The sequence below is a fragment of the Rosa rugosa genome, chromosome 6 (assembly GCF_958449725.1).
Source record: "Rosa rugosa chromosome 6, drRosRugo1.1, whole genome shotgun sequence".
Classification (NCBI taxonomy): Eukaryota; Viridiplantae; Streptophyta; class Magnoliopsida; order Rosales; family Rosaceae; genus Rosa; species Rosa rugosa.
This window is the reverse complement of record NC_084825.1, coordinates 54,755,327-54,781,674: the sequence shown is the minus strand read 5'-3', so window position 1 is coordinate 54,781,674 and position 26,348 is coordinate 54,755,327. Positions and strand designations below refer to the sequence as shown.

The window sequence follows — 26,348 nt, the reverse complement described above, 5'->3', positions numbered from 1 at the left end:
TGGTGTCTAGTTGAATAAAGTTGTTTGGTAGAGACTCCTAATAGTATTTCAGGATGTTCTCTAGATGCTTATTGTAATCAGGGGTTTAGGCTCAATGTCTCTCCTTGTATCCTACAGTTTTATTAATCAAAACTTGAATGCAGCTACACAGCCCTTTATTCAAAAAAATAAATAAATAAATAATATAGTCAAATTATATAAGAAACAGAAAAATATAACAAAAAAGTACGTGAGAAAAACTACCCGATATAAAAAAAACTACTCACTTTCACTATTGATAACTTTTTTTTTTTTTTTTTAAAATAATTTTTATTAATAATATATAATTATTAATCCGTAAATCTAGGCCTCATCATGGGCCGGGCTGGGCTTTGACCAAGTCAACAGAGATTAGGGCTGGGCCGAGGCTCAAAATGCAAACCCTTACCCGCCCTTAAGGCCCATTCCGCAAGGGCCAAAAGGACCGGGCCTGGCCGGCCTTTCCAAATAGGGTCGGGCCGAGCTTTTGTCTAACTCACATAAAACCAAATTTTGCTAACTATTAAAAAAAAAAAAAACACATTCACTGAACACTTTGATATTTCAGAACCTGAGTTAATTACAAATCCCACATAAAAAATCTGAAACTCACATTCTGACTGATTAATTGCACTGAGGCACTAAGCCACTAAGGCTACCAAAACTACAAAAACTGATTTGATACAAGAACTGATCAAGTCCTCATCAATTCCCAAAAAGTTGTAATGTTTGATACAAAAATTGTATCAATTCCCAAAAAGTTGAATGTAATTCAACACTTGCAAAGCTTTGCACAATCAAGTTTTCACCAAACAAAGAACCTGCACAAAAACATATAAAATATCACCGATTCACCGACTGACCGACATCAACAATTGCATGACTAAGCGGGAATGAGAGATTACCTCACCAAGTGGATAAGTGTTGACCGCCGACGACGTCACCATTTTTATAGCTCTAAGGAGATCACCGATCTCTGTTTTCGCTCTGAGAATTATTAATCAAGGAAGAACTGTGAGTTTGAGAGAGAGAGAGAGAGAGAGATTCAAACCCAAAACAAACAAAAATCGGGAACGAGGTCCTCACCTTATGCGTCGGCGGTGGATGCATGCCGAAGACCAGGAACGAAGTCCACACCTTCTGCGTCGACGTTGCCTACTCCACTGCCTCAGCTCGCGTCACAATTTGCCTCACCCACGGATCTATTCTCACAGCCTCAGCTCACCCACCCACGGATCTATTCTCACAACCTCAGCTCCCCCACCCACGGATCTATTCTCACAGCCTCAGCTCGCGTCGCAATCTCGCGTCGCCTACTTCGTCTACTCCTCCTCGATCTTCAATCCGACTCGTCGCAAGCCTACCGGAACAATCTCTACGACTCTACCCAGTCTACCACTTGATCTGCAGGTCCAAAACCGCCGGAGGCGGTGGCTGAGCGAGAGGCAGTCTGGACTCTGAAGGAAGAGAGGGTCTGAAAGAGTGTTTGAGTCTTTGAGAGAGAGGCGACCTACGTTTGAGAGAGAGTGAGAGACTCGATAGTGGGATGACGTTGTCTAGGTTTTGCACTTTTGCTTTTGCCCTATTGCTACTTGAGTTGGACTTGGACAGTTGGGCTTCGCCTTTAGGCCTCAAACACGCAGACTCATCATAAGAGACCAATTTTGTAATATGACAGATTCAAATATGAAATCAAAACTTCTATAGTTTTTCACACATGTAATATTGTAATAGAAAGTAACAAAAATATAGTATTAAATTTTAGGGCCGGGTCAGAGCTAGCCCTTACGGGCTCAATCGGACCGGGCCGTAGGGTAGGGCCGGGTTTCATTTGTATGACCTGTACCCTACCTTATTTTAGAAAGGGTTGGGCCGGCCCGCCCTAATGGAAGGCCCGGGCCGCGCGGGCTTAGGGCCCAAGGATGATGAGGCCTACGTAAATCGAAGTGAGGAGTACTGCTATTCTTTTTTGTTTCGGAATAAACTAGAAATTATGCCCGCGCTTTGCGGCGGGATTTAGTTTTATAAATTAGAAGCCTTGATTGAGCTAAAATAGATCTTAGTATCAGGGGACATCATTAGTTTGATCTTCATTCCTAATTATTTTCATTCAGATGTTAATATACTAATACACAAAATTTAGAAAGAAAAACACTCGAGAGCAGAATTTTAGATAACTGAATTTTAGCAGCTACTTCTTCTGAAACAAAGCTAAAGCTTCCTTCAAAAATTGACCAAAATCTTGGATCTCTCCTGAGGTTCAATGCATCATTACCATTTTTAAGTTCTACCAATTTCAATCTCTGCAAGGTAAAATAGTTGATCATTAAATTCCACAATGCATATTTGACAAATTTTCTCAATCTGATATTGAATTATAGCAAGAGCTAGAGCATTGTCTTCTTTGATTTTTGGAAGTTGATATTAAACACCAGAACTACTTTGAATTAATTTAATGCTACTACAGAATTATAAAGCGAGGGTATGAGATGAAGTAGTACATTACCATAAGTGGAATCCATGTATTACATAGCTTGTCTGTCAACAAAATCTTGTGAATGATATGATTCAGTTGAAGTCAGTCTGCAAAAAAATTGCATTGAGGTTAAATAATTGATATGATAATATAGAATCAATAGACTTTGTTGAATTATCACCTGCTGATGTAAATTCTTTCCGAATGTCCTCAAATTTCTGAATATATTATGCTAGATATATTCTCATACCAGCATTAACTGTGATACTGAACAATGCTGATTTTTCCCTGTGCATGTTGAAGGGTCATCTGCTTTTTCCTCATACTTCTAGTGGTCCTTCGTATGACTGTTCACAAATACATAATACACATGTGCATAAAAAAAAATGGTTTGTCTGTCAAATGAAGAAAAGCAGCAAAAGCTTAAGATAGCTGAACCATATTGTAATTGAACAAAAGCATAATTTTTTCAACTGAAGGAATCAAAAGTACATAGCAATTAATCAAAAACCTACAATAAGAACAAAAGCTAGTACCTGATTACCCTCACGCTAGACACAGCAACACCCAATCAACTAAGCAAAAACAGGCAGATACTCCAGTTGACAACACTTAGAACTGTGAATGACAGCTGAATAACAGATCAAACTCAAAACCAGCTTTAAACAAAACCCCAAATAACCAAACTCAGAAGAACTTGAATAAACACAATATTCACATGCAGCTGCAATCCGACCTGAGAATCGCGTGAGAAAATTACCAGAGACCTCAAGCGCACTTGCAGCACGGGCTTTAGCATCATCCATGTTGGAGGCACTCAAATTGACTGCTGTCTGCTGACCATAAGATCTGTATTTGTCCTTAGCTTAACTTGCACAGTATGTGATCATTCTGGTCTCTAGCTTCCTTCTTACTCCATGGTCTGCATATATATTTAGATAGTTTATACCCAGATGCACATAGTCTACATGGCTCACATATTTTGGGAACATTTAATTATGCAAGCATTTCATAGCAGTATCCAGCTTCTTAAGTAACAAATAATGTACATACTAATCATAATCATTATTTCATGCCACAACAAAAACATTTCCTGTTAATACCAAATTCAATCAACAAATAACCAATCAGAGAATCATTAATCACATTATTCAGAATCGAATTTGATACCAGTAAAAAAAAAAAAAAAAAAAAGACAAACAAATTTGCGATGCCGCCGGTTAGTCTTTTTTTTTTTTTTTTTCTTTCTCAAAAAAGCAGAAAAATTGCTCCTGCCTTGGCTTTTGACTTGAGTAGCTTTCTTTTTCAGCTAGGCTGTAATTTCATTCCTATTCACATGAGGGCAAGAGTAAAAATTAGATTAATAAAGACTCCACCCAGTTCAATTCAACTATTATTTTCTTTAGAAAGAACTCATTCGATAGTTATCTATATCTCACCTCACAACTTCCCCAAATCAGTAGAAGAAAGTAGGTATGCAAAATTCCTACAAACGACAAACATAATTTATTTAAAGCTTCAATTGTCAGGCCATGCAGTAAGATCCTTTACTACAACTAACTTGTAAACTTTTGATGATGACATGCAAATATTGAAAAGGAGAGTGGTTGATTGGATATGGACAAAATGTGAGATAACAGAGAGCCAAAATTCAAGCGTTGATCTGCAAACATTTTCAGATAGCTAATTAAGTATAATCAAAGGGGAAGGAGCAAAGAGTATGTCATTGTTCCAGCATACACAGTGAACAAACAGATAGAACACCAACAGCAATCCAAATGAGGATAAAAAGAGGCTGAAATTTTGATTCCATCATATAAATTGGAAACTGGAATAGAGTTTGTTATGTGGTAATGATTATGATAAATATAAGACATAAAGCTGTTACAATGAGTCCAGATTAAAACTTCAGAATTTTTTATTGAGAAGCTTTTAAAGGGTGTTTGAATCTGAGATTAAACACCAGGGTTATCCAACGCGAAAAAAGGTTGAAAAATAAATATAAGACATAAAGCTGAAATGAAGCATCCCAAGAGAATCAAAGGGATGATGAACAAAGCTCATTTAAGACTGCATAATAAGTATCTCATAGAAGAATAGGAAACACGATGGCTATCATGCATCAATTACCCAGTTCAAAGAAACGTAGACGCAAGAAGCAAAGAAGCAATCGAAACATTGTTTTTTTTTTTTTTTGGTTACATTTTGATTTCAATTTGTCTGTGATTGTAAAGTGAAAATGTCTTTTCCTAGAATATCAATTCTTGATCAAAATTCAAAACCCAGCACTGGAAACTAAGCAATTAGCACCATTTTGATACATAACCAATAAGCATAAGCATATAAAAATTGAAACTTGATTCCGTGAAGAGGAGCAGAAGGCCAGCTGAATTTTAAACAAAACTCAATCAAAAAACCCCTCACCTGGTTGATCTAGCACGATTATCTTCAAAACCCAAGCACAATTATCCTGAAACCAAAGATAAACCAAACTGTTAAAAATGGAGTCAGAAGCGGAAATGAAGTCAAAAAATAGGGTCTAGGATTTTCGGTGAAAAGCAGAAAGAACCCAGAAATTATAAGGCAAATTGGCTTAGAAAGAACTAACTTCGTACTCAGATGATGAGGTGAAAATCCCCTTTTGTGACTATCAGCTATCTCTCTCTCTCTCTCTCTCTCTCTGTACAAAGCAAAAAACACGCACCCGATCTCTCTATCTCTCTGTGGATCGTCCTTGATATCTCTCTGGATTGCTCTCTCTCAGACCCGATCTCTCTATCTCTCTCCGGATCGTTCCTCTCTCTCTGTAGATGTAGGTCAGTAGAAGTCTGGAAGTCGTGGAACTTCTGGAAAGGTCAGTGGAGGTCAAAAAACCGAAGGCATTGGCAGCGTGAAATTGTAAAGCAAAGGCAAGGGCAAAACCGCCTTTTCCACACCCAATGAACAGGTGTGAATAGTAAACCGACGTTTCGCCACTAAAGCCCTCACTAGCCCGTAACCTGTATTTTCTTCTGTTTTGGTTATAAACAGCGAGAGAAAAAAGGAATGCCGGATTGACTCGGTCAGTTCTCTGAGTTGAGAGACCGAATATCAGAAACCCTTAATCGCTGCCATTAATGGACGAAAGCAGAACGAGGTAGGTTTGTTTTGCTTCGAATAATAGTAATTTCTACTAGTTGTTAGCTAGTTTATTTGTTTTCAGGGTTCCAGTTAACCGGAAAAATAGAAGTCAGTTTCTGTATTTTCTTGTTGGTGAGCTTCAGTCTTTGGTTTCGTTTTTTGTGTGATTATATATGGAATACGTAATCGATTATTTTGCTATGTTGATGGATTTCATTTCAATTTAGGTTTTAGCTTTTCGTGTAAGGGTTTCTGTTAGTTTTGAGGTATAAATTTGATTGTCGGGATAATATTGGGGTCATGGCTACGACTTTGACGTCTGGGATTCATTGAAACAAAGCTTTCTCAAAATGAAAGTATGCAAGAGTCTTCCAGGCTGATCTCTGGGCCTATTTGTTTCCAATTTTACTAGAATTGATGAATCGGAACCATAGAAATAAAATGTGCAAAGATATATGGGCAACTTTTATGATGTAAGAGATGCTCCATGTTGCTCAAAAAAATTGAGATTAAGCACACATGGTATAATCTCTGTGATCAGTGAAATCAATCACATAGTTGATTTCTTTATCTGCTCGTCATGGTAATTCCAAGTGTTCCACGTTGGAAATCTTTTCTGTAATTTATTGTTTGGTAATGATACAGCAGCTGTCTCTATCAGTTGTTTGAAGATCAACTAAACTTCTCTTTCCTGATGCAGTTTTACTTCAGATGTGCCTTTTGGTATATTGTTGATTTAGCATCCTTGGATGATTAAGATTTTTTTCCAGCAGACACCAAACTAGCTCTTAAAATGAAACCAAAAACTACTGGTGTGCCTAGATCTCAGAAGTCGAAACCTTTTCAGGGTGATGGACCTAATTGGGTTCTTATTGCCGGCGGTGCCTTATTAAGTACGTTATCGATACGTCTTGGCTACAAGCTGAAGCAAGCACTTGACATAAAACAGCAGGAGAATGCTAGTAATGGTTTGGTCCTCAAGTATGCATTAAATTCATTCTCTTTTAATGGCTGTTCTGATTTTTGACATTATTTGCAATTTCAGGAAGTGGAAAATCCTCTGACAGAAGGATGCCTGCAGGTTGCCACATGCACTCAAATGTTTATTCCTTTACACAACAAGATGATGGCAGTTGCTTTAATTGCATTTCAGGTCTGAAATCTCTAATCCACGTTGTTTCAGTATGTATGAGATTTAAAAGTCCAGGACATCAGATTTTGAAACTAGTTTTTGGCTGGTCATTGATTACCTTCTTTTTGCTAGCTTTGCTTTGGCTGTTGGTGCTTGTGTGATATGTGGTGAGATACAACTGTATTGAGGGAACACCCCAATTGAACCTGGTTTTTTCTTCAAATACAGCACGTGCCTCTTCTTTAAGGAGTGGGGATCTGAAAGTTCAGTATATTGTTAGATTGGCATGACCTACTAGATGATTATCTGTATAAAGAGTATGATGGTGAAACAAGTGTTTGTATTTGGATTGGGTCTAGTTGAGTTTGATTTGGCTTTTATAATCTTTGTTGCAGTCTAAGTTGCAGTTTTCTCTTATGTCTCCAATCATTAAGCCTGAGTAGTTTTTTTGTCTTTTGGTCTGACATTAAGCATGGGTAGTTGGTGAAAAAGTGAGAGCCCTCAAGTAAAAGAAATATTAATAGTAATGTGGAAAAAGGGATAACTTGAACACAAGCATAAGAATTATACACCGCTCTACTACATACTCAGTTTTGTTAAAAACTTTTACTCTAGTGTAATGTGGGCATACCATTCAAAGTCCTTATTGAAAACATTAGCATAAGTTGCTTTGGTTCTCCTCATTGCTTAGTTCACTTCTTTTGTGTTTCGACCTGACATAGCTTGAGAAAAAAAGAACAGAATAGAAAAAGTGTTTGTGATAATGAACTTGCTGTTTGAATAGGAACTGAGAGCATGATGGAGATGAAGTGCCTGCCTAATGGCCAGATGCTGACTGAATCTGATGGAACCTTGCCTTTGGTGACGGTTCCAGCCCCTCAATTTAACAAGGAGAATGGCATCATCTGGGCATCTTCTCCTGATCGCCTTGAGATGCCTCCAAAGCCCTTCCTACACCATTCAAATTGCTCAGATTCTCCATGTGTTTCAGACTCTGGCTCTGACATCTTCAGTAAGCGGGAAGTAATACAAAAACTTAGGCAACAATTGAAGAGAAGAGATGACATGATCCTAGAGATGCAGGATCAGATTGTAGAGTTGCAGAATTCACTGAATGCTCAGCTGGCACATTCTGCCCATTTGCAATCGCAGCTTGATGCAGCAAATAGGGACTTTTTTGATTCTGAGAGAGAAATCCAAAGGCTTAGGAAGGCGATTGCAGATCACTGTGTGGGACATGTGAGCTCCAACGACAAACTAGCCCCGGCCACTATATGGCAATCTGAAGTAAGAAACGGTCATGGAAATGGATGTCTTGATGGGGAAAACAATCTTGATGCCTCAGAAAAAGGAAGAGGGGGGGATGGAGGGAGGATTGAAATGCTGAGGAGGGAAGTAGGAGAATTGAAGGAAGTGATAGATGGAAAGGAGTACTTGCTGCAGAGCTACAAGGAGCAGAAAGCAGAGCTCTCACTGAAAATCAAAGAGTTGCAGCAGAGACTAGATTCTCAACTTCCCAATATTTTGTAGGCACTTATAGTTGTGTATTCTTGCTCATTTTCTTTGGTTTGAGGTCTCCAGCTCAGAAGCTTCTATTTCCTCCTTTCTCTCCTCACCATACCTAGTTTAGCTTAATTCTTTGATGTGCTTGTATGCAACTTGGTAATGAATGAGAGGGGGTTTGGACAGGCAAAAGCTTGCATATTGTGGCGGGTTGCTTTTGTGATTTGTTTTGTTTGTTTTTTCTTTCATTTCTTTTCTGTTTGAATACGTGAAAGCCTTGTTATGTCAAAAGCTTTTGTGATTTTGAATCTGAAAAATAAAAGCGTTTGTGATTTTGAATATGGCAAGTGAATTATCCCTCTGCCAAGCAAATGCAAATAACCAGACTAGACTGTAATGTGGAAGTATAGATAATAACCATTCTTTGCGCATGGATAGGATACAACCATATACATCAACTGTTATGATTCTGTAGGGAGCTATAGCTTTCGGTAGAGTTTCTTCCCACTTCCAAACTAAAAGAAAAATGGCAAGCACAAGTAAAATGATTGAAACTAAGAAACCGCACTAATAATCGTACTCTCAACAGTAAGTATTTCTCAAATTTTCATGCCTCACTAAATACACAATTATTCAAAGAGAGCTTCAGCCAACTAATCTTCCACGTAATGTGCATTTGTTTCGTTTATCAACATCCCAGTTGGTATGTTAGACTAGAGTTGGAATGTTTAACGTGTGTTCAAATCAAATTCTCCAACTTCACGCCAGCCATCCTGCATGCCAGTAGATCCATTCTCAGTCTCCTCGTCATTTAGAAAATCTTCAGATGGTTCTTTCTCATCTCTTTGCATACTATTTCCCCATCCATTTATCATCTCTTCTGGGTTAGCCCCGTGTTCCTGTACTCTCATATCATGACCAATCGGGACATCATTGCCTTGAGCCCCAAGTGCACTTGCCCTTATTGGGGCCCGAGCCAACATTTCGGCATGTGTTTGTGACTCAACCCGAGCTTGCTCTGCCTGAACAATCGCTGCCATTCGAGCTTTTTCTCTTGAATCAAGCTCTGCTCTTAATTCCAGACATGCTCGTTTTTCTTCTTGGCAAAGAGCCTGCTCAATCATAAGTCTCTCTTCTGATCTAAATTCCCCAAAAGCACGCTTGCGGGAGATAATGTTGAAGGCCAGTGCCTGTTTCTCAAACGTTGCTGTAAACTCAGCAACTTTTGCAGAAATGTTGTGATCCCACTGCTGAGAGCGAGATGGCATCATGCCTGTAGTGTCAGAGTCAAGGATTCGGTCATCCTCTTCAGCCTCATAATCTGCCACCACATGGTAAGGCAGTAACCTGCCAATTAAAGAATAGAAAGAATATAAGAAAACCGGAAGTGCCACACAAAAAAAAAAAAAAACGCTCAAGTCAAACAAAAAGCTGGAGATACAGCATGTTGCTTTCAAATTTCATCAAGTCAAGTGAGAAGTAAGGTAACATGGCATACAAATTTGTCATTACAGAAACTTAGGTATTTCTTTAAGAAACATTGTACTATAAATCACACCATCTAAATATAATAACTTTAATGCCAAATCGCACAAACTCGAGTTGGGGGGTACGTGGTTAATAACTTCAAACAAATCAGACAACTGTTAACAAGATAGGCAAACAGTTGTGGCCTACTGCTTTCTAAAGGTTGACATTGGATTAACACCACCATACTCTGGATATTCTACCATCTAGCCAAAAACACATACTCTTTTTTTTCTGGTCGAAATCCAAAACCACTTTGGTTCAGAATCACCAAACACGCTTTATATTGACATGATTTTCTCCTCACATTATGAATACCTGGAATGCTGACTGCTAAGATTTTGTATTAAAATATTTATGAAGTATGTAAGTTGGAACTATATGTAAATAATTGAAAAAATAAAAATATGCATATAGTAGCAGGATTAAGTACTCACGCTACACTCCTTCAAAATATTTTAACGCATGTAAAACAAACCAAATTAACTTTAGATTCTAAAGAAGAGAGAAGAATTCATTTGCGACCAACTCCAGAGTCCAGATATCATGGTTGTTAGTACCAAATATGTATCAAGCAGAGCTAAGTGTCGTATGGCCAGAACAGACAATGAAAGGGAAACAGTCGCAGAATACCATTCGAAACTGGGTCGATATTGTGATATCACAAATCACAGATTCAGGCCCTAAAGCCACGTCCACCTGCCAACCTCTTTTGGATCCTTCACAGGGACACTGGACATGAGACATGTCCAGTCAGGCTGACCAAGGATTCCTCTTTATCTACCCTATCAAGTAAGCTTGGAACAGATTCATTGCACTGGCTGCTCGGTACTTTTCTTGTCATAAAACCCCGGCAATATCATAAAACCTTGTGGCAGTATAGGTGGGAAGAGCGGACCAAACACAGGTACTGCATCTAGGCTTCTAGAAGAGAAAGGTGTCGGCCTACAATTGATACAGCACTGACTGTCAGCTATTGTCTAGCTTGTGGTTTGGGGTTAAGGCACATCACAGACTCAAACAAAGTCAACTCTGAAAAAATGAAAACAAGAGGTTCCTAGTTTACTAGTTTCTTCAGATTTAGTGCATTGCCTTCACACACATTCAAGGTACTTTACTGACTTCCTTTGAAAATTCTCCAAATTTGAAATTCAAATATTCCCCTTTTGTCTTGGCCATCAGAGGTTATTGGCAGGTAACACAGCGCTAAACCCCCAGGGTAGCAAGTTTACATGGATTTTGCAGGGTTCCTTGCTAGGGAGATTGCAGCAAGAGAAATGCAAGCTGCTATTGTTTCCAAACATCTTTGCATACTCAAAGTTGACTTGTGGTTCACTCTGACACTTTCACCTCAACCTAAAGGAAGGTAAGGAGTTCTTCTAATATATTCATATTCACAACCAACCACTTTGACTCCTCATGGTATTTCATCAACTAACAGTAGAGCATGCAAACTACCAAATGGAATTATTACCCGACAGAATAATTCATGTAAGGTACTGCCATCAAGGATAATTCCTACACAACAGAGAACCCTGCATGAAATAGTTTATACTCTAGTGGTAGACTGTGACAAATTTTAGGCCTCCCACATTTAAATGAATCCAAGCTTCGACTCTGTCACGAATTAGAAGGGCCCTAGGTCATAATGGCACTAAGGCAGAGAAAACCTCAAGGAAAGATACATGCAGAGCATTTTGGGAACCATTTATTGTGTGTGACATCATTCTAGACACAGTGCTCAACAATCAAAAATCTTTCCACAGAAACATCCACAGGACTGAATAGTAGAAGACCTTTGCAGTATTCTTAACTCAGGCATGCTGAATTACTAACATTACTTCTTACTGATCCATGGACGTCATATGACTTCCTCATCCAATATTTTAGAAGTTTAGAACACATAACAAGCATGGAAACTACTGATGTTTGTTTGCACACAGCCAGACAGTGGTAGTAGATGTCAGATAAAATGCATAAAAGGAAAAGAGAAACACAAAAGATCAAAATGCAGGTTCAAAGTCTTTTAGGTATGAGATTTGTTACTCCAGAAACTTTGTATAAGCTACATTCTGTCTACACATGTCCACTACGGCATTAACAAGAACTGTCATTTAAAAGTATATAGCTACTACTTAGGGTGTTAACATAAAAAACACTTTTTATCCTTTCATCAAGTCCTTCATCACTATAATTATTTTTCCATACAGAAAAGGATATTATATATCTACATTGCATTAAGGTTTAGTTACTATGGCATACAAGCTCTCATAATAGATGACAAAACATGTTACTAAACTGTCTGGTATACATAGACACCCTACTTCATAGGTATGTTCTACATAAACATGGATGTGTATAACATACAAGAACAACCTCGTAGACTAATATGGGATGAAGTTACAATCTAAAGCATTTAGAGGAGGAACTCTCCTTTTGTGGCAGAATCAACAAAAATATATGGGAAAACTGACATGGCAGTTCAGAAAACGCTCAAATCAGCCAGAAGGATTTCAGACATGTGGTTAATGATTCCAGAGAACAATATATGTGTTCACTTCATACTGATTTTGTTTCCCTTATCGAAGAAAAAGAAAATGCTAATTTTGTTTCCTAATATTCAGGAACAATCTGAGGGAGGGAGGGAGAGAGAGAGAGATTGAAGGAGCTTCTCCAACTCTTACTCATGTATCAATAAAGTATTGAGCACATCAAGGTATTGCAAGAACAGGCATTCTGTCTCCACTAACATATCAAGGCCTTTACACAGCAGAAACATGATAAAGTTGTGGCAGCGGTAGGCCAATAGGCCACATTAATGCAATTGACTATAAGTACTGAGATGATGTATGTGCAGATACAGTTTCATTTCAAACAAAATTTGGAATAACAGGCTTGTCTGTCTGAATCTATCCTTTTTAGCAGTTGCCCGAACAATGCAGCTGGTATATCATGATGAGTGAGCCTAATTCAATTAAGTCGAATTTACAATTGAATAAAATGCAAACTGGTCATGTAGCCTTGCAGATATCAATAATGTTTTTACTAAACAGAGAAAGAAAGAAAGAAAAAAAGTAAAGGAAGCCTAGGAAATGCAAGAGAAATGTAAAGTAATTAGATAAAGAAGTGTTACGATTTTCATGAAATGGAAACCCAAGGTAGTTAAAGAACTAACCTTTCACATGCGTCTTCGAGAGAAGAGAAGGGACGCTTGAAATCCGGATGGCAGACCCGCCAGGCGTCCTGGTACGCCATTTGCAGCTCGGCCTGGTTACCCGGACGGATCGCCCTCTGTTGCTGCTGCTGTTGGGGCTGTTGCTGCGGGTTCTCATTAGGATTTTGTTGGAGATTGGGAAGAACAGAATTGGGGTTAGGGTTAGGGTTGGGGTTGGGGTTGGGGTTGGGGTTAGGGTTAGGGTTGGGGTTGGAGATTTGGTTAGGTTGGAGATTGAGGGCTCGGAGTGGGCGCAAATGAGCGTCGATGTTGGAAGGGAAACGAGAAATGGCAGCGGCCTGTTGCGCCTGTTGCTGTTGTCTTTGTAATTGATGTAAAAGCAATAACTGTTGTTGTTGTTGCTGCTGCTGCTGCTGCTGCTGATGCTGTTGCTGGTGTTGCTGCTGCTGCTGCTGTTGCTGGTGCTGTTGTTGCTGCTGTAACAATAGCTGCTGCTGCTGCTGATGTTGAGCCATTGCTTTCGCTTCTTCCATCTTTTTCTTCTAAAGCAAATTAATCAATTTGATTACAAGATCTCTCTCAATCTCGCTGAAGAGTGAAGACTACTACTATGTCTGTTGCTGCTCTCTGAGTGACATGTCAGAGAAAGAAAAGAGAAGGAGAAAGAAGATACGATCCCTCTTTCCGCTGAGGCAGATCATACAGGTCATGAAGATTTTAATCATGTACTCGACCGCACACCAATGCTGCCCTCCCTTGGACAAGATAAAATAGGCATATGTGAGATTAGGAACCGGCCCAAACAAAATCACCCCGTGTAGTGTGGTTCCAGCTAGCAGGCCCAATTTATATTTCAACCCAATAAAAAATAAAGCCGAGTTGTACACAATCCATCATGCCATGCACGTGGACTCAAGCCACATTCACGCATTTAGGGCTTATAAGAACAGGTGTGTTGTGGAAGATAACGGAAATGCATGAGGCCCATTATTAATTTTAGGCTTGTTAGTAATTTTGGACTTAGAACCAAAATTTAAGCTCAATGGCCTAATCTATATCTATATCTATATCTCTACTACAATAAAGCGAAGCCTCCAAAAGCTTCACCAAAATTTGAACTACCACAATTAACCCTGTTAAGCTATGTCAGACAAACAAATCTAGAGGGGTAGTATAGTAAAACAAAAAATAAAATAAATAAAAAGAAGTATGTGAAAAAGAGACGTGTGAAACGAACAGAACAGTTACATCCCACTACATACACACAACCGAAGAGGAAAAGAAAACCGCACGACGGAACGTGGGAGTCGATCAAGGAGAGATGAACTCACGACCATTCCCATCTCAGTTACAACTACCAGATATGATCTATATAATACGAGAAAGGTGATGACCAACATATAAAGGGGAAAAGAGAAAATTCGAATACACCCAAATCTCCAATCGAAACGTTATTTGGTTCCTATTTTTGAGATTTTGTATTGACAGGTGGGTGTTTCACTGGTTTGGTTTTAATTACACTTCTCTTTTCGTCATCAATTTCAATTTTGGCTTTTGGATAGGCTTCCTATTGTTTCATTCTGTTGATTATTATTTGAAATACCAATTTTTAGTTTTGAATTTTAGTTCAAACGTGTTTGAAGATAGCATGATTTGTTTGGTTAAACACAATGCTTGAAGGGATACCGGTGGATTGGAAGAAGGGACTTTCGAACTTCACTTTACAGGTCCACCCTTTTTGTTGAGTTAAGTGATTCTATGGGTTTGTAGTGATGATTCTATTATTTGTGTTATTCAATTTTCTCTTGGGCTGCAGAAAGCGCTTCGTTTGTTTTTTCTGTGGTTATTTGGCACCCATTAAAGAGTCTGGAGAACAGAGTTATGCCTAAATCTATTATCTGGGTTTCATTAAGTTCATTACTGAGTTTTAACTTTTCTTTTCATTTATATTTATTCAGACGTATTTGATGCTCTTTATTTTTTTTTATTTTTTTTTATCTCTTGATTCTTCTGTTTCAAACAGCCAGGAGTGATTAACACCATGTTTAGTTTGAATGGAAATCTCATTTCAGGAGTGATCAGCCATGCAACTAGAGAAAATTGACTGTGCAACCAGATCAACCCATCAACTCATCTCATCTCAAGATATGTTGTTCCTGTTTTTGAATATCATTATGTCCCTCAATGAAATTTGTCTGATATTCTTTCATTAGGTAGTGTAACGTGTGGGATTACATTGCTTTCTTTCTTTCTGTTGTTTGATAAATATGATTAAAGACACATACCATTATGCCTTGCATTGCTTCTATAATAGTGATGATTATGATGATTGATATTTGGTAAAACTAAAGCTCTGTGCTTTCTGTGGATTTGCTTCAAGAGGCTTGGTTCTATTCAGTGATCCGTTTGGTAAGCAATCTCAGCCAATATTATTCTGTGGGGGTGTTTATATATAGGTCTTATGGGGACTTATGTACTGAAAGAAGGTTCTTTCTCTCCTTCATGATTGATATAAGTTGATTGCTATTTCATGTTACAGTGCTCAAGACTGGACTGCAGATTAGAGAAATAAATATTCAAGAAACACATAGCTGGTAAGTTTATCATATTGTTGTTTGTTTGTTTGATTTTTTAGTATTACCTTAAGTATGCATAGGAAATTGTGTGATTGGGTGTCCTTGCCTTTTGCCACTCATTTTTTAATCTTGCAAAGGGGGCTGCAGGTGCTATTTACGTTCATGCAACTGGAGTCGATGACCCATGGTTGTTTCTAGAGTTTCAGTAGTGGTAATTCTTGATTTTTTTTTTATCATTTCATTTATATAAGGCTTTGACCAATTGAACTTACACATCCATTTTTTTTTATTATTTATTTATTTATTTATTTTGAGAATGCATCCATTCTTTTAGTTGTGTCTGCATTTCAGAGGAAGATTAAATTCCCGAAAAACAACCAATTGGTAGGTTTTTTCAATGAAAGCATTAGTTCAGTTCCTGGCAATGTATGTCTGTTTGTTTTTCTCTATTGCCTTTTTGCTTGATTTCAGACATATTTGATGCTTTTTTTTTTTGACTTACAGTTTTAATGAAAGTTTCAATCAATGTATGAATTACTCAATTACTTTTTGTTGTATATCTAATATTTGCTCCTTATTGTTCTTCAGGCTAGGTGAACGTATATATTGATACTTCCTCTTTCCTTTTATTTCTTTTCTTTTATTGGAGTACAGATGCAGGAGTTCGGGATTTCTGTTCGGTTCATGACTTGCTTAATTTGATGCCCATTACGTTTTTTTTTTTCTTATTCTTTTATCCTGCTCACTTAAACCTTTTTATTCATTAGTTGTTGTTTTTATTAAGTACAATAAACTATACTATTGTTTCACTATTCGAAAGTGAGAATCTGGAACATGCACTTAAATCTTTAACTTTTGTTTTAGATGAGTTGTAGTGATGATATTGTACTGTTTGCTCTCGGACTCTTGATTTATGATTATGCAGTTGTCTCAAATCAATTTAAAATAATTCTGTTGTTTATATTTCTCCTTTTTTCTCTCTCTTTTTTTTTTTTCTTTCTTTTTTTTCCTTTTAAGTTTGGCTCTGTACTAACAATTCAAGGTGATGAAGAATTAGTTTTAGAGTTAGTGGCACCATTACTATATGAAATTTCTTAAATCAATGTCTGTCTTGGGGACTCAAAAGTGTACAGAGAAGTAGCATTCAAGGTGAATACAACGTAGTAGTTCACGATAGTGCAAGAGAATGATGCTTCGAGCTACAGCTGGGCATGAGTCCTTAATCTTAAAGATGAAAGGACTCAGACACACAATCTCAATTTTGAGGGCTGGCCGGCTAAAGTGCAGATAGGGGAAATCCTCTCCCAGTGGGGGCAGGGCTGAAGGCAAAGTTGAAGGAAATGGATCCACAATAGGCAAAATTAGTTAGAGGGCTATCCTCCATAGTATGGCATTTGAGGATAATCTAAAGTTTTGTGTAAGGTTATGAGCCGTTGAAAATCAAAATTAATATAAGTATTATTGTAAGTCTAAATAGATATTGTTCAAATAATTTTATTTGTTTTATGCAATTATAATTGTAAATAGTTGGTCATAGTACTGTCTCACTTACTATCTAAACACCATGTAAAAATAAATTTTAACGGATGTGTAAAAGAAAATAAATTCACACGCGGAAACTAGATGAACGTCTGCCATATATGCGATTAGTTTTTCTTCTTCTCTCTCTCTTTTTTTTTTTTTTTTTTTTTTTTTTGAAGTCTCTATCCTAGATATGAGTGTCTTCAATTTGAAAAAGAAAAATGTGTAAAATAAAAATAAATCGCACGCGCGAGCGCGGCCCTTTCGCACGCGCTATGCGCGTGCAGAAAGGCTAGTTATTATTAAGAGAAGCGGATTTGTTAGCCAAAATTGAAAAATTGTACCAAAATAACCCTGAAATATTAATAAGGGCCCTTGACCCAAAGCACTAAAATTGGACAAAATTATCCCACTTACCCCACCAACAGATTTTTATTCCCACTTACCCAGATTATAATTAAATGACAATTTTGCCCTTAGTATAATTAAGAAATTGCCTCCACGCCACTCTTTCCTCTCTCCACACTGCCGGTTTCTCTTTCTCTCTCCCCTCTCTCTCTCTCTCCCCGATCTCCACCTCCGGCGTGGCCCTAAACCCGAACTCCGACATCACAGCTCCACCTCCAGCAAGAGAGGTTACCGACGACGGCGCCAGCAAATAGCTTTTACTCCGGAGGAGTACGTCGTCGAGTTGAGAGAGAATTTGTCGCAGTTCGCTCATGAACTCCGATCACCGCCGTCGAGATCAGATTCGAAATCGAGTTCCATTCCCTCACTCCTCTGATTCCAATCAACAAGGCCCAGCCCCAAATCTGAACCCAACGCCTCCAATTCCGATCAACTCCACGACGGAGGCTCCGATTGCGAATGTTCCTTGATCTTAGACCAGTTCCCGGAAACCACGTACCTAGTCCATCACCTTGTTTCGGGTGGACGCGCGAAGCTTTGCAAACAGATGCCAATCAGAATTTACTGGTGGTGGTGAGAAGATCGGCGGCGTCGTCGATGGTGCCGTCGTTCATGTCTCACGGTTGAACTCCTTGAACTCCAATTGGGTGCCCAAATCAATTTCTTTGTTTTTTTTTTTTTAAGTAATGGGACAGAAGGAAAGAAAAAAAAAAGTTATGAATGTCTATTGGAGGGGCAATAGACGTCTATTGGAGGGCAATAGACATTTACTGGAGAGCAATAGACGTTTTGAATTGATATAATCTCTTCATTTTTTTTCTTTAATCAAAGTTTTATTTGTTGGGGGGCAATAGACGTCTATTAGGGGCAATACATGGCTAATAGACGTCTATTGGGGGGCAATAGACGTTTATTAGGGGCCATAGACGTCTATTGCCCTTCTTTTTGGGGATAATAGATGTCTATTGGGAGCAATAAACCTTTCCGATGAGGTTTTCAGAAAAGTCCGGTGGGCGGCGGCCGGTGACCGGAATCCAAAAAAAAAAAAAAAAAATCTTAATGGGGTATTAGGGAAGACCTCTTTAGAGTGTTATGGGTAAGAGAGAATTAAAAAAAAACTTAATACGGTAAGTGGGAAAAAAATTTCTAAAAATGGGGTTAATTGACAAAAACCCTATTAATAAACTTTCATACTCATAAAACATATAGGGATAATATAGTCAAATTACAAGAGAAACAGAAAAATAAGAAAAGAAAAAAATAGGGAAATAGATAAATACGTAGGAAAACTACCAACCCCATGAATAACTATCCATTGAATCCATTTTTTCTGCAAATAACCACCCATTATCTGCAGATAACTTTTTTTTTCTTTTTTCTTTTTTACAACGAAAGTTTTTCTTACACATGCAAAGCATGTGATTGCAGACTAGTTCTTAATATGAGCAAACGAAAAAGAGATAACCTAAATTGCCTCAAGCTTCTCTCGTTACTCATCAAGGTTTTTGACATGGCAACCGGAGGAGCACTGACGTTTGGGAGACACAAATGGGAGTTTTAAGGATATACAAACTATGTGTCTAGTGCCCAAACCTTGATTATTTGTTTCAGTTGTAATAGGGTAGAATCTTCTAGATATCCTAATCAATATTCGATTAGGTTTTCCTTGTATGATTGAGATTATGTACTTGTAATCTTCTATATAAAGAGGCCCTTATTATCAATGAATACATCAATTATTCTCCCAAATCTCTTTTCCTAAAACACGTTATCAGCATTAAGCCCTAAACCTGAATCAAAAGCCAAAACCCAAAGAAAATCAAAAATCCCAAAATCTGTCTTAGCCTCGCTAGGATAGCCTCACAAGCTTCTGGTTAGCCTCGCTAGCCTTGCCCTTGTCGCTAGGTTAGCCTCGTTAGCTACTTTCTGCCTACTAGCATCAACCCAGCAGCCCAACAGCCTACGGCCCCTGCCTACTACCCAAGGTTCTAAAAAACGCTAGGCGCTAGTCGGGCGGTAACCCGGAGCCTAGCGCCTAGGGGACTAGGCGGGAGCCTAGTCGGGGACTAGGCGGATTTTTATTTTTTATTTTTATTTTTATTTTGATAACATATAATTATATAAATATAAATATATATTTATTATAATTTTTATAACAAGTGACTCTCTTCCCAGAAGGGATATGATTGATACACATTTGATAGCTTAATTTGTATAAAAAAAGTAAAAGACCAATGTCATGAGACTCATGAGTCATGACCAAGAACGGTTATAAAAAATGATAAAATAAAAGGGTTAAAATAATAAACAATGCTAGCCCACAAACCACTAAAGGTGAAACCACTGCCTCATATCAAAATCTCAGAAAGCTTCGAAGTAAAGGTTCAAGATTAATGGTTCTGCTTCATCTTCCCAGAATCCCAGAAGCCACATCTCACCTCTTCACCGACTTCACCCACTTCTCAAAACCCAAACCCCCAACAAAGCTAAACCCATCTTCATCTCCACGCTCTTCTCCTCCCCCAAATCCTCTCTCTCAATCTCAGAGCCCATCCCATCTCGCCTCTCGAAGAGCGATACCCAACTCGAAATCCCGGTCAAGAAGCTCTTCGTGCCACCACAGATGCAATCCGATCGCGAATCGAATTGTCAAGTTTGGTTGATTGGGTTCAAGATTGAATTTGTTAGGATTTGAATTTGAGATCTTTGTTATGATGGATTTGTCGATTAGTGGAATTAATCTGTTGGGTAGGTTTGTTTTTGAATCATGGTCGTCGATTCCGGATTTGAGTTTCATGATGGAGAACGAAGTGAGTTGCTTACAGCATACACCAGAGGAGGAAAAAAAATTCCAGAATCCAGCGCCTAGCGCCCAGCCCCGGCGCCTAGACCGCCTAACCTCCGCCTAGACCGTCTAGGCGGCCGCTGAGAAACCAAACGCCCAATTCAATCGACTAGCCCGAAATCGGATCGGACACCCAGCGCCTAGCGCCTAGCCCATTTTTTAGAACCCTGCTACTACCTCACTGCTACTTCGCGTAGATCCTCGCTTGCATGCTTGCAGCCCCCCTGCCCCCCAGCACGCCGCTCGCTGGCCTGCTATCAGCTTAGCCCACGCAATAGCCCAGCGCCCTAGCCTTGCGCCCATCCCTGCTTGCCTACGTCCCTACTACCCTGCATAACCCGCCTACTATGCACAGCACACGCATCGCACACGCACAACACCGGCGTTGCAGTTCCTGATAGGGTTCTAGATACAAAAATATACATTAAGGTTCCTGATAGACTTCAGTTACCCAAATCAAGTGGCTGTAAACCATGGAGCGCGTTTGCAATAAGGTTGAAACGCTCACTATATGGATTGAAATAATCCGGACGGATGTGGTATAACAGTCTGAGTGACTACTTGATTGGGAAGGGATATGTCAACTATGCCCACGTGTTTTCATTAAGATAACAAGTTCCGGATTTGCCATTGTCGTGGTTTATGTTAATGAAATAAACATCATTAGAACTCATGATGAGTTAAGGGAAACTGCTGAACATTTGAAGTCCGAGTTTGAGATGAAGGACCTTGGAAGAACATGGTTTTGTCTTGGTTTGGAATATGTGCACTGTGTCGATGGATACTAAGGCGTTTTTTCAAGCCTGTAAGCCCTCCCATGGTCGTCTGTAGTCTTGACCCTAAAAATGATCTGTTTCGTTCCAAGGATGATGACGAAGACAGGCTAGAGGCAGAAGTGCCGTACCTAAGTGCAATAGACTCATTATTGTACTTAGCACAATGCACAAAACAGGACATCTCATATGTTATGAACTTGTTATAAGCTTTTTCTATCCCTACAAAGAGAAAATGGTGGATGACATGATGGATTCAAACCGCCACAGCCGCCTCTTCTACCGCCAGCCAGTGTCCTCTTTTTCCATTTTGAACCAAGTTTGATTTGAGGACAATGTGGCAGACTTATTTGCTAAGTCATTGCCTAAATCCACTTTCGAGAAACATGTTAAAAAGCATTGGTCTACGGATTTATCTGAACTCCCATGATCGTAGTCATCAAGGCGAGACGCAGACGTTAGGGGGAGATGTCTACATGTTTTGATCTCGAAATGTGAAATGTATGTTGTATTCTTTTTTTTCCTTCGACAGAGGTTAATTCTATCCCACTAGATTTTTATTACTCGGTAAGGTTTTTGACGAGTGTTAATACCCAAATTTCCACAAGTTCGAATTTAACTAATGACAAGCAATGAAAACGGGTCATTGACCTCGTAACCTAATTAAGCCTTCAAGCAAGCCCATTTCACGTCAAAATGAAGTTCTCTATTTAATAAGCAATACGAGATGCCTAAATACTCAAGCGATTGACAGGTATTTCCAAAGGAGCCAACACGCTTATTTACCATGCGATAGGCGTAGACCCAAGCTACGTTTAGGGCTTATACGGCGGGATGTGGTGTGGAAGGTAACGGATCATGCGAGGCCCATTGTTATGATAAAGCCCGTCGATAATTTTGGACTTGGGAACCAAAATTCATGCTTTGAGGGCCAACATCTTAACATGGGCTAGTGGAGAGATGAAAGCAAGCCCAAACAAGACTTAGAGCCCACTAGAGTCACTCCCCTACCCAAAGTCCATTACACCAGAGTCTGTAGCCCAAAAAAACGCGTTGGAGTCGTCTTCCCCAAATCAGGAACGCTGTTCCATCAAGTTGTTGCTGGGATTACTACTCCACCCTTTTCTGGTAAGAAACCCAAATCTATGCAAAAGCTTCCCAACTCGCATCCCCCGAAATCCTGCCTCGATTTCTAATAACTCTTAGATTTTTGTGATCACGATTTACAATAGCACAAATTAGGGGATTAGGATCTCTCAAAGATCACAGCAGCACAAAATCTGGATCCCCATCACCGTCCTATACCTGTGCCACTGGTTTTCACCCTCAGAGCCAAAGCAAGCTTTCACTCTTTTGATTTCATGGGTAAAACAAAAGCTGAAAGTTTTAGAATGATCCCACCAAAACTGAGAATACCCTTTCAAAACCTCTGGTTCTTGGCACAAATCCTCCCCGTCTATCACCGCTATAAAAGGCGAGTTCATTGTCGTAGAAAACCAAGCCACAACAGCCCAGAAACATCAAGCAAGAGATCAAGCTTTATCTCTTAATCCCTAGCCATCAATTCTTCCCAACCAACCTTAACCCAAAATCCAGAAATCATGTTACTGCTTGAATTCTCCCTCTCTGCTAAACTCTCATGCATCGAGCTCCCACACCACATCTACCTGTAAGTTCTGTTCTCGTGAAATCTAATCCAATCGCTGTTGTTATCATCCAATCCAATCACTGCTGTTATTATCTAGTGCAATCACTGCCATTATCATCTAGCTGGTCACAACGAGGTTGTTCTCAGGTCCAACCTTTGATCAATCTTGGGCCTAGTCTCGCTTAATCAAGAGGGCCTTGCTGCAAAAGATCCAAAACGCAAAAACTCCCTCACAACGAGGAAACGAGAGGAGCACCGACGTTTGGCTGACAAAGGTGGAGTGTTTAAGGATACACAATTTATATTTGTCTGGCCCAAATCCCGATTACTTGTTTCAGTTGTAATAGGGTAGAATATTCTAGATTAGGATATCTAATGTTCGATTAAGTTTTCCTTAGATAATTCAGATTTTGTACTTGTAATCCTCTATATAAAGAACCTCATATTATCAATGAATACATCAAAATTCTCCCGAATCTCTTTCCCTAAAACATAAACTACTTATTTTGTAGATTCATGTGCAAAACAAAACTAGTATTCTTAAGTACAAGAAAGATCCTGCCAAATTTGAAAGTGTCCTCTATAAGTTATACAGATTATCTAGTGGTAAGGACGAGCCCTTGCATAATGTAGAAAAGCCTAAAATACCAAACCAAACATGAGTAGGGGCACAACCGCGATTCCGCTATTCCTTCTTGCTACTGGGTTTTGCTTTTACATGATCGGGTTCCGATTCAAGGATAGGGATACATGATGACCAATAGAGTGGCAAGAGTGTGAGAAATGCTTGTATTAGGAAGGCAAGCGGAAGCCCTGAAAAATCATTTCCTGTGATCCCAACATAAGAAGCAAGCGCAATACCTAGATATCCGCTCATAATCAACGCAACTGCTATTGCAGACATTACAAATGCCATTAGAGATCCCTCGCATCCCGGTGGGCAGAGCTTGGCTACAAGAATGCTGAAGGGCAGAATCTTAATAAACAAGAGAACCTCTGAGAGGCCAGAAAATATTACGATGTAAAAATTGTCTGACAGCCCCATATTCCGGTAAAACCCATTTGCAAACAACGCATCAGAAATCATAAATAAAGCCATGGTAACCTGAATGGCTGAAATTAGTTTCCTCGGTGTTACCGGTTTCAGGTGACGATTATAGATGACACTCCATAGAAGCATTGCCGCCTGGCCAAACACCTTTGAGATTCCCAACACCGATGAGTCAATATTCAAATATTGTGTCTGGTAAAAGAACATCGTGCCTGTCAATGATGGAATGATGGCATATGATGCTGCAAACCATGTAATTGAGTAAGCAATCTCAGGTTTTCTTAATGCAATTGACAGCTCGGAAAGCTTCTCTCGAATTCCAACATCAGATCTTCTCTTGGGAAGGTTCATAGAGCTCTCCTTGACAAGAATGCTAATGAAAAACTGAACACCGAGGAGAAAGCCGTAGAACAGGAACATCTTTTGGGGACCATATCTGTCGATGGCAATACCACCTAGGAGAAATCCTAGGATTCCACCCACTGCTGAAGACATCCAAACAAAAGACTGAAGCTCGCCCGAGGATGATGGTTGTGGACTTTTGGAGGAAGCAGGCTGTTTTCCTGCCTCTGCAACAATGGCATCATTGGCAACCTCAGCAATTGAAGCGCCCAAATTACTGAGGAGGAGATATAGGGTCATAGCGCTAATTGAGATGCCTGATTGGGAGAGGATTGCTATAGCCAACCATGACACTGCTTGTAAGAACGCTGCAACAAATGAATTATGTTAGAAATCAACTACAAGAATAAGTACATTAGGTGGATTCATGAACCAAACTAAGAAGTATGAGAATGGAAACTTCATGAAATAGAATAATAATTATACCAATGAACAAGACGAAGGATTGTAACCGAAAAGGTGTATTGCAACCCTATCTTACCGACTTGAACTAACTAATAAAAACTTAAAGGCACAGTATTAAAATGATATATGAGACATCAACTGATATTAAAATGATATATAAGACATCAACTGACATTGAAACTCTGAGAAAAGTTATAGCGGATGTGTTGGGAAACGGCATCAATTACAACAATAATGATTTGCATCTGATATTTTGATAAAAATGGGCAAGTACGTAGATCCTTGCTGTACGTTCTCATTTGAAATTGCCAGACTTTAACATCCTAGCTTGAATATCTAGACTCATAAATTCTGTATGTAACAATGGGGTTGGATTCCAAACTGAATAATTGTTGCTCTTTTTTTTTTTTTTTTGTAACTTTTTAAAGAGAGATTAAAGAATTTCACTCCTACCCCATGGTAGGTGACTCTAGGGACTCGAACCAGGATCATTCATCAATCACAAGAAAATTGCCGGTACGTAATTAAGAAACAGATCGAAAAGCAAAGAGAGATGAAAGGCGTACCGCCAAGGGCGAGATAGGGAATGCGGTGCTGGCCAGCAATGTAGATGGCGTCGGAAACGAGACCGTAAAGGGGCTTTCCGACCATGGGTAGGTTGGCGGAGTTCTGGAGGAGCTGGAGAGTGGAGGAGTCCACTTGGAGTCCGTCCTTAAGGAAGAAGTTGACGGCCAACCATGGGAAGCACCTGAAGCCCTGCACCCAGTATCCCAATCCCAACACCTTCCGGATCTTCGCCTCCGACGACGTCACCAATACCATTCTCAGTTTCTCACCCAGATTGATAATCGACGTATGTGCAGTGAGATTTTTTCGAGTAGCCGGCAAGCAAGCAAGCAAGCAACACCTTTTATATAGTAACCTGTGACCAGCGGTGTCAGGACACGTGCCCTTGCTAACGTGTCCCTGGCTCTTTTTATTTTCTCCTCTTTTTTTCAAAACTTCTGATTCTCTCTCATTTCTCTGACCGACATCGGAGGTGGTACCAATTCCATTATCCATGTATCACATCACTTGCATCATAATAGGTGGGAAAGAATCCCATACAATCAATGATCCCAAAAACCATGCAAACCCAAAAACTCAAGGGAAAAAAAAAAAAATTACAAATACCCCACAAACAGATCGAGTTGCGATTCTGGAGAAAGAAAGAAAAATACCGATTGTTGTGCGAAATCAAAACGAAACCGTGACAGCTTCCCGTCCCCCTCTTCCTTTTCTCCGAGTTATCTTATCTACCTTCTTCCCCTGTTAATTTCATATATTACCAAACAAATGACTCCAGCTCTTTCAATTATGGGAATTGAATTACCAACTCATCATTCAGAGAAGAAGATAACCTTATTAATCAGATGCCTCAACTTTTCCAGTTCTTCTTTCCTTCTGCGCAAAACCTACGATTTGATTCTTCACTCTCTCTCTCTCTCTCTCTGTGTCGAACATGGCATTCTTAATCATATTCACCGTCAAATAAATTGATTGTTTTGTGAAGTTGAGAGCGAGAGGCAGCTGCTGCTGTTCGGTTTAGGAGGCAGGAGGAGGAGGAGAAGAGAGAGGAAAAAATAGGTCAGTGGCAGAGCCGTAAACAAAATTCGAATGAGGGCAAAGTCGCCTTTTAATGAACAGTTAACCCATCTTTTATAGAGGTATAATTTGAGTTGCACTCGTAGCATTGACGTGCTCTAACAACACATGAGTCCATTGGTGA

General features: G+C 39.3%; 3 protein-coding genes and 2 long non-coding RNA genes across 18 annotated transcripts; 2 read left to right on the top strand and 3 right to left on the bottom strand.

Moving 5' to 3' along the window:
* Positions 1-585: 585 nt before the first annotated feature.
* LOC133715920 (uncharacterized) lies at positions 586-5,354 on the bottom strand. 10 transcript variants are annotated; one of them, XR_009849273.1, is made up of 9 exons: positions 5,103-5,354; positions 4,919-4,964; positions 3,255-3,416; positions 3,031-3,125; positions 2,676-2,841; positions 2,525-2,601; positions 1,105-1,640; positions 924-1,005; positions 586-839 (listed from the first exon to the last, which is right to left on the bottom strand). It is a non-coding gene; the product is annotated as an uncharacterized LOC133715920 (long non-coding RNA). The 10 variants fall into 10 exon arrangements; XR_009849276.1 differs by having other exon boundaries at positions 929-1,005; XR_009849274.1 differs by having other exon boundaries at positions 587-839; positions 1,105-1,528; positions 5,103-5,352.
* A 121-nt stretch (positions 5,355-5,475) lies between these two features.
* On the top strand, positions 5,476-8,463 carry LOC133715919 (uncharacterized). 4 transcript variants are annotated; one of them, XM_062142618.1, is made up of 4 exons: positions 5,476-5,630; positions 6,315-6,576; positions 6,660-6,767; positions 7,531-8,463. In XM_062142618.1, the coding sequence occupies exons 2-4, from the start codon at positions 6,408-6,410 to the stop codon at positions 8,274-8,276; spliced, it is 1,023 nt and encodes a 340-aa protein (XP_061998602.1). In that variant the 5' UTR covers positions 5,476-5,630; positions 6,315-6,407; the 3' UTR covers positions 8,277-8,463. The 4 variants fall into 4 exon arrangements, with proteins under 4 accessions (XP_061998602.1, XP_061998599.1, XP_061998603.1 ...); XM_062142615.1 differs by having other exon boundaries at positions 6,315-6,582; XM_062142619.1 differs by having other exon boundaries at positions 5,488-5,630; positions 6,462-6,576.
* Positions 8,464-8,794: 331 nt separating this feature from the next.
* On the bottom strand, positions 8,795-13,711 carry LOC133715918 (uncharacterized). Its single transcript, XM_062142614.1, has 2 exons — positions 12,952-13,711; positions 8,795-9,596 (listed from the first exon to the last, which is right to left on the bottom strand). The coding sequence occupies exons 1-2, from the start codon at positions 13,482-13,484 to the stop codon at positions 8,978-8,980; spliced, it is 1,152 nt and encodes a 383-aa protein (XP_061998598.1). The 5' UTR covers positions 13,485-13,711; the 3' UTR covers positions 8,795-8,977.
* Positions 13,712-14,200: 489 nt separating this feature from the next.
* On the top strand, positions 14,201-16,339 carry LOC133715893 (uncharacterized). Of its 2 annotated transcripts, XR_009849263.1 has the most exons (3): positions 14,201-15,360; positions 15,491-15,545; positions 15,675-16,339. It is a non-coding gene; the product is annotated as an uncharacterized LOC133715893 (long non-coding RNA). The 2 variants fall into 2 exon arrangements; XR_009849262.1 differs by having other exon boundaries at positions 14,201-15,545.
* Positions 16,340-23,151: 6,812 nt separating this feature from the next.
* On the bottom strand, positions 23,152-26,317 carry LOC133718738 (probable folate-biopterin transporter 7). Its single transcript, XM_062145604.1, has 4 exons — positions 25,981-26,317; positions 25,801-25,888; positions 25,147-25,653; positions 23,152-24,483 (listed from the first exon to the last, which is right to left on the bottom strand). The coding sequence occupies exons 3-4, from the start codon at positions 25,640-25,642 to the stop codon at positions 23,408-23,410; spliced, it is 1,572 nt and encodes a 523-aa protein (XP_062001588.1). The 5' UTR covers positions 25,643-25,653; positions 25,801-25,888; positions 25,981-26,317; the 3' UTR covers positions 23,152-23,407.
* Between the last annotated feature and the right edge of the window lie 31 nt (positions 26,318-26,348).

Excerpts from the sequence above, each read along its gene's own strand:
- LOC133718738 (XM_062145604.1), bottom strand. The coding sequence starts at position 25,642 with ATGGATAATGGAATTGGTACCACCTCCGATGTCGGTCAGAGAAATGAG. Across the intron at positions 24,484-25,146 it reads TCCCTATCTCGCCCTTGGCG|CGTTCTTACAAGCAGTGTCA; the intron begins GTACGCCTTTCA and ends CATTTGTTGCAG.
- LOC133715919 (XM_062142615.1), top strand. The coding sequence starts at position 6,408 with ATGAAACCAAAAACTACTGGTGTGCCTAGATCTCAGAAGTCGAAACCT. Across the intron at positions 6,583-6,659 it reads GCAGGAGAATGCTAGTAATG|GAAGTGGAAAATCCTCTGAC; the intron begins GTTTGGTCCTCA and ends TTGCAATTTCAG. Across the intron at positions 6,768-7,530 it reads TTGCTTTAATTGCATTTCAG|GAACTGAGAGCATGATGGAG; the intron begins GTCTGAAATCTC and ends CTGTTTGAATAG.
- LOC133715918 (XM_062142614.1), bottom strand. The coding sequence starts at position 13,484 with ATGGAAGAAGCGAAAGCAATGGCTCAACATCAGCAGCAGCAGCAGCTA. Across the intron at positions 9,597-12,951 it reads CTCGAAGACGCATGTGAAAG|GTTACTGCCTTACCATGTGG; the intron begins GTTAGTTCTTTA and ends TTTAATTGGCAG.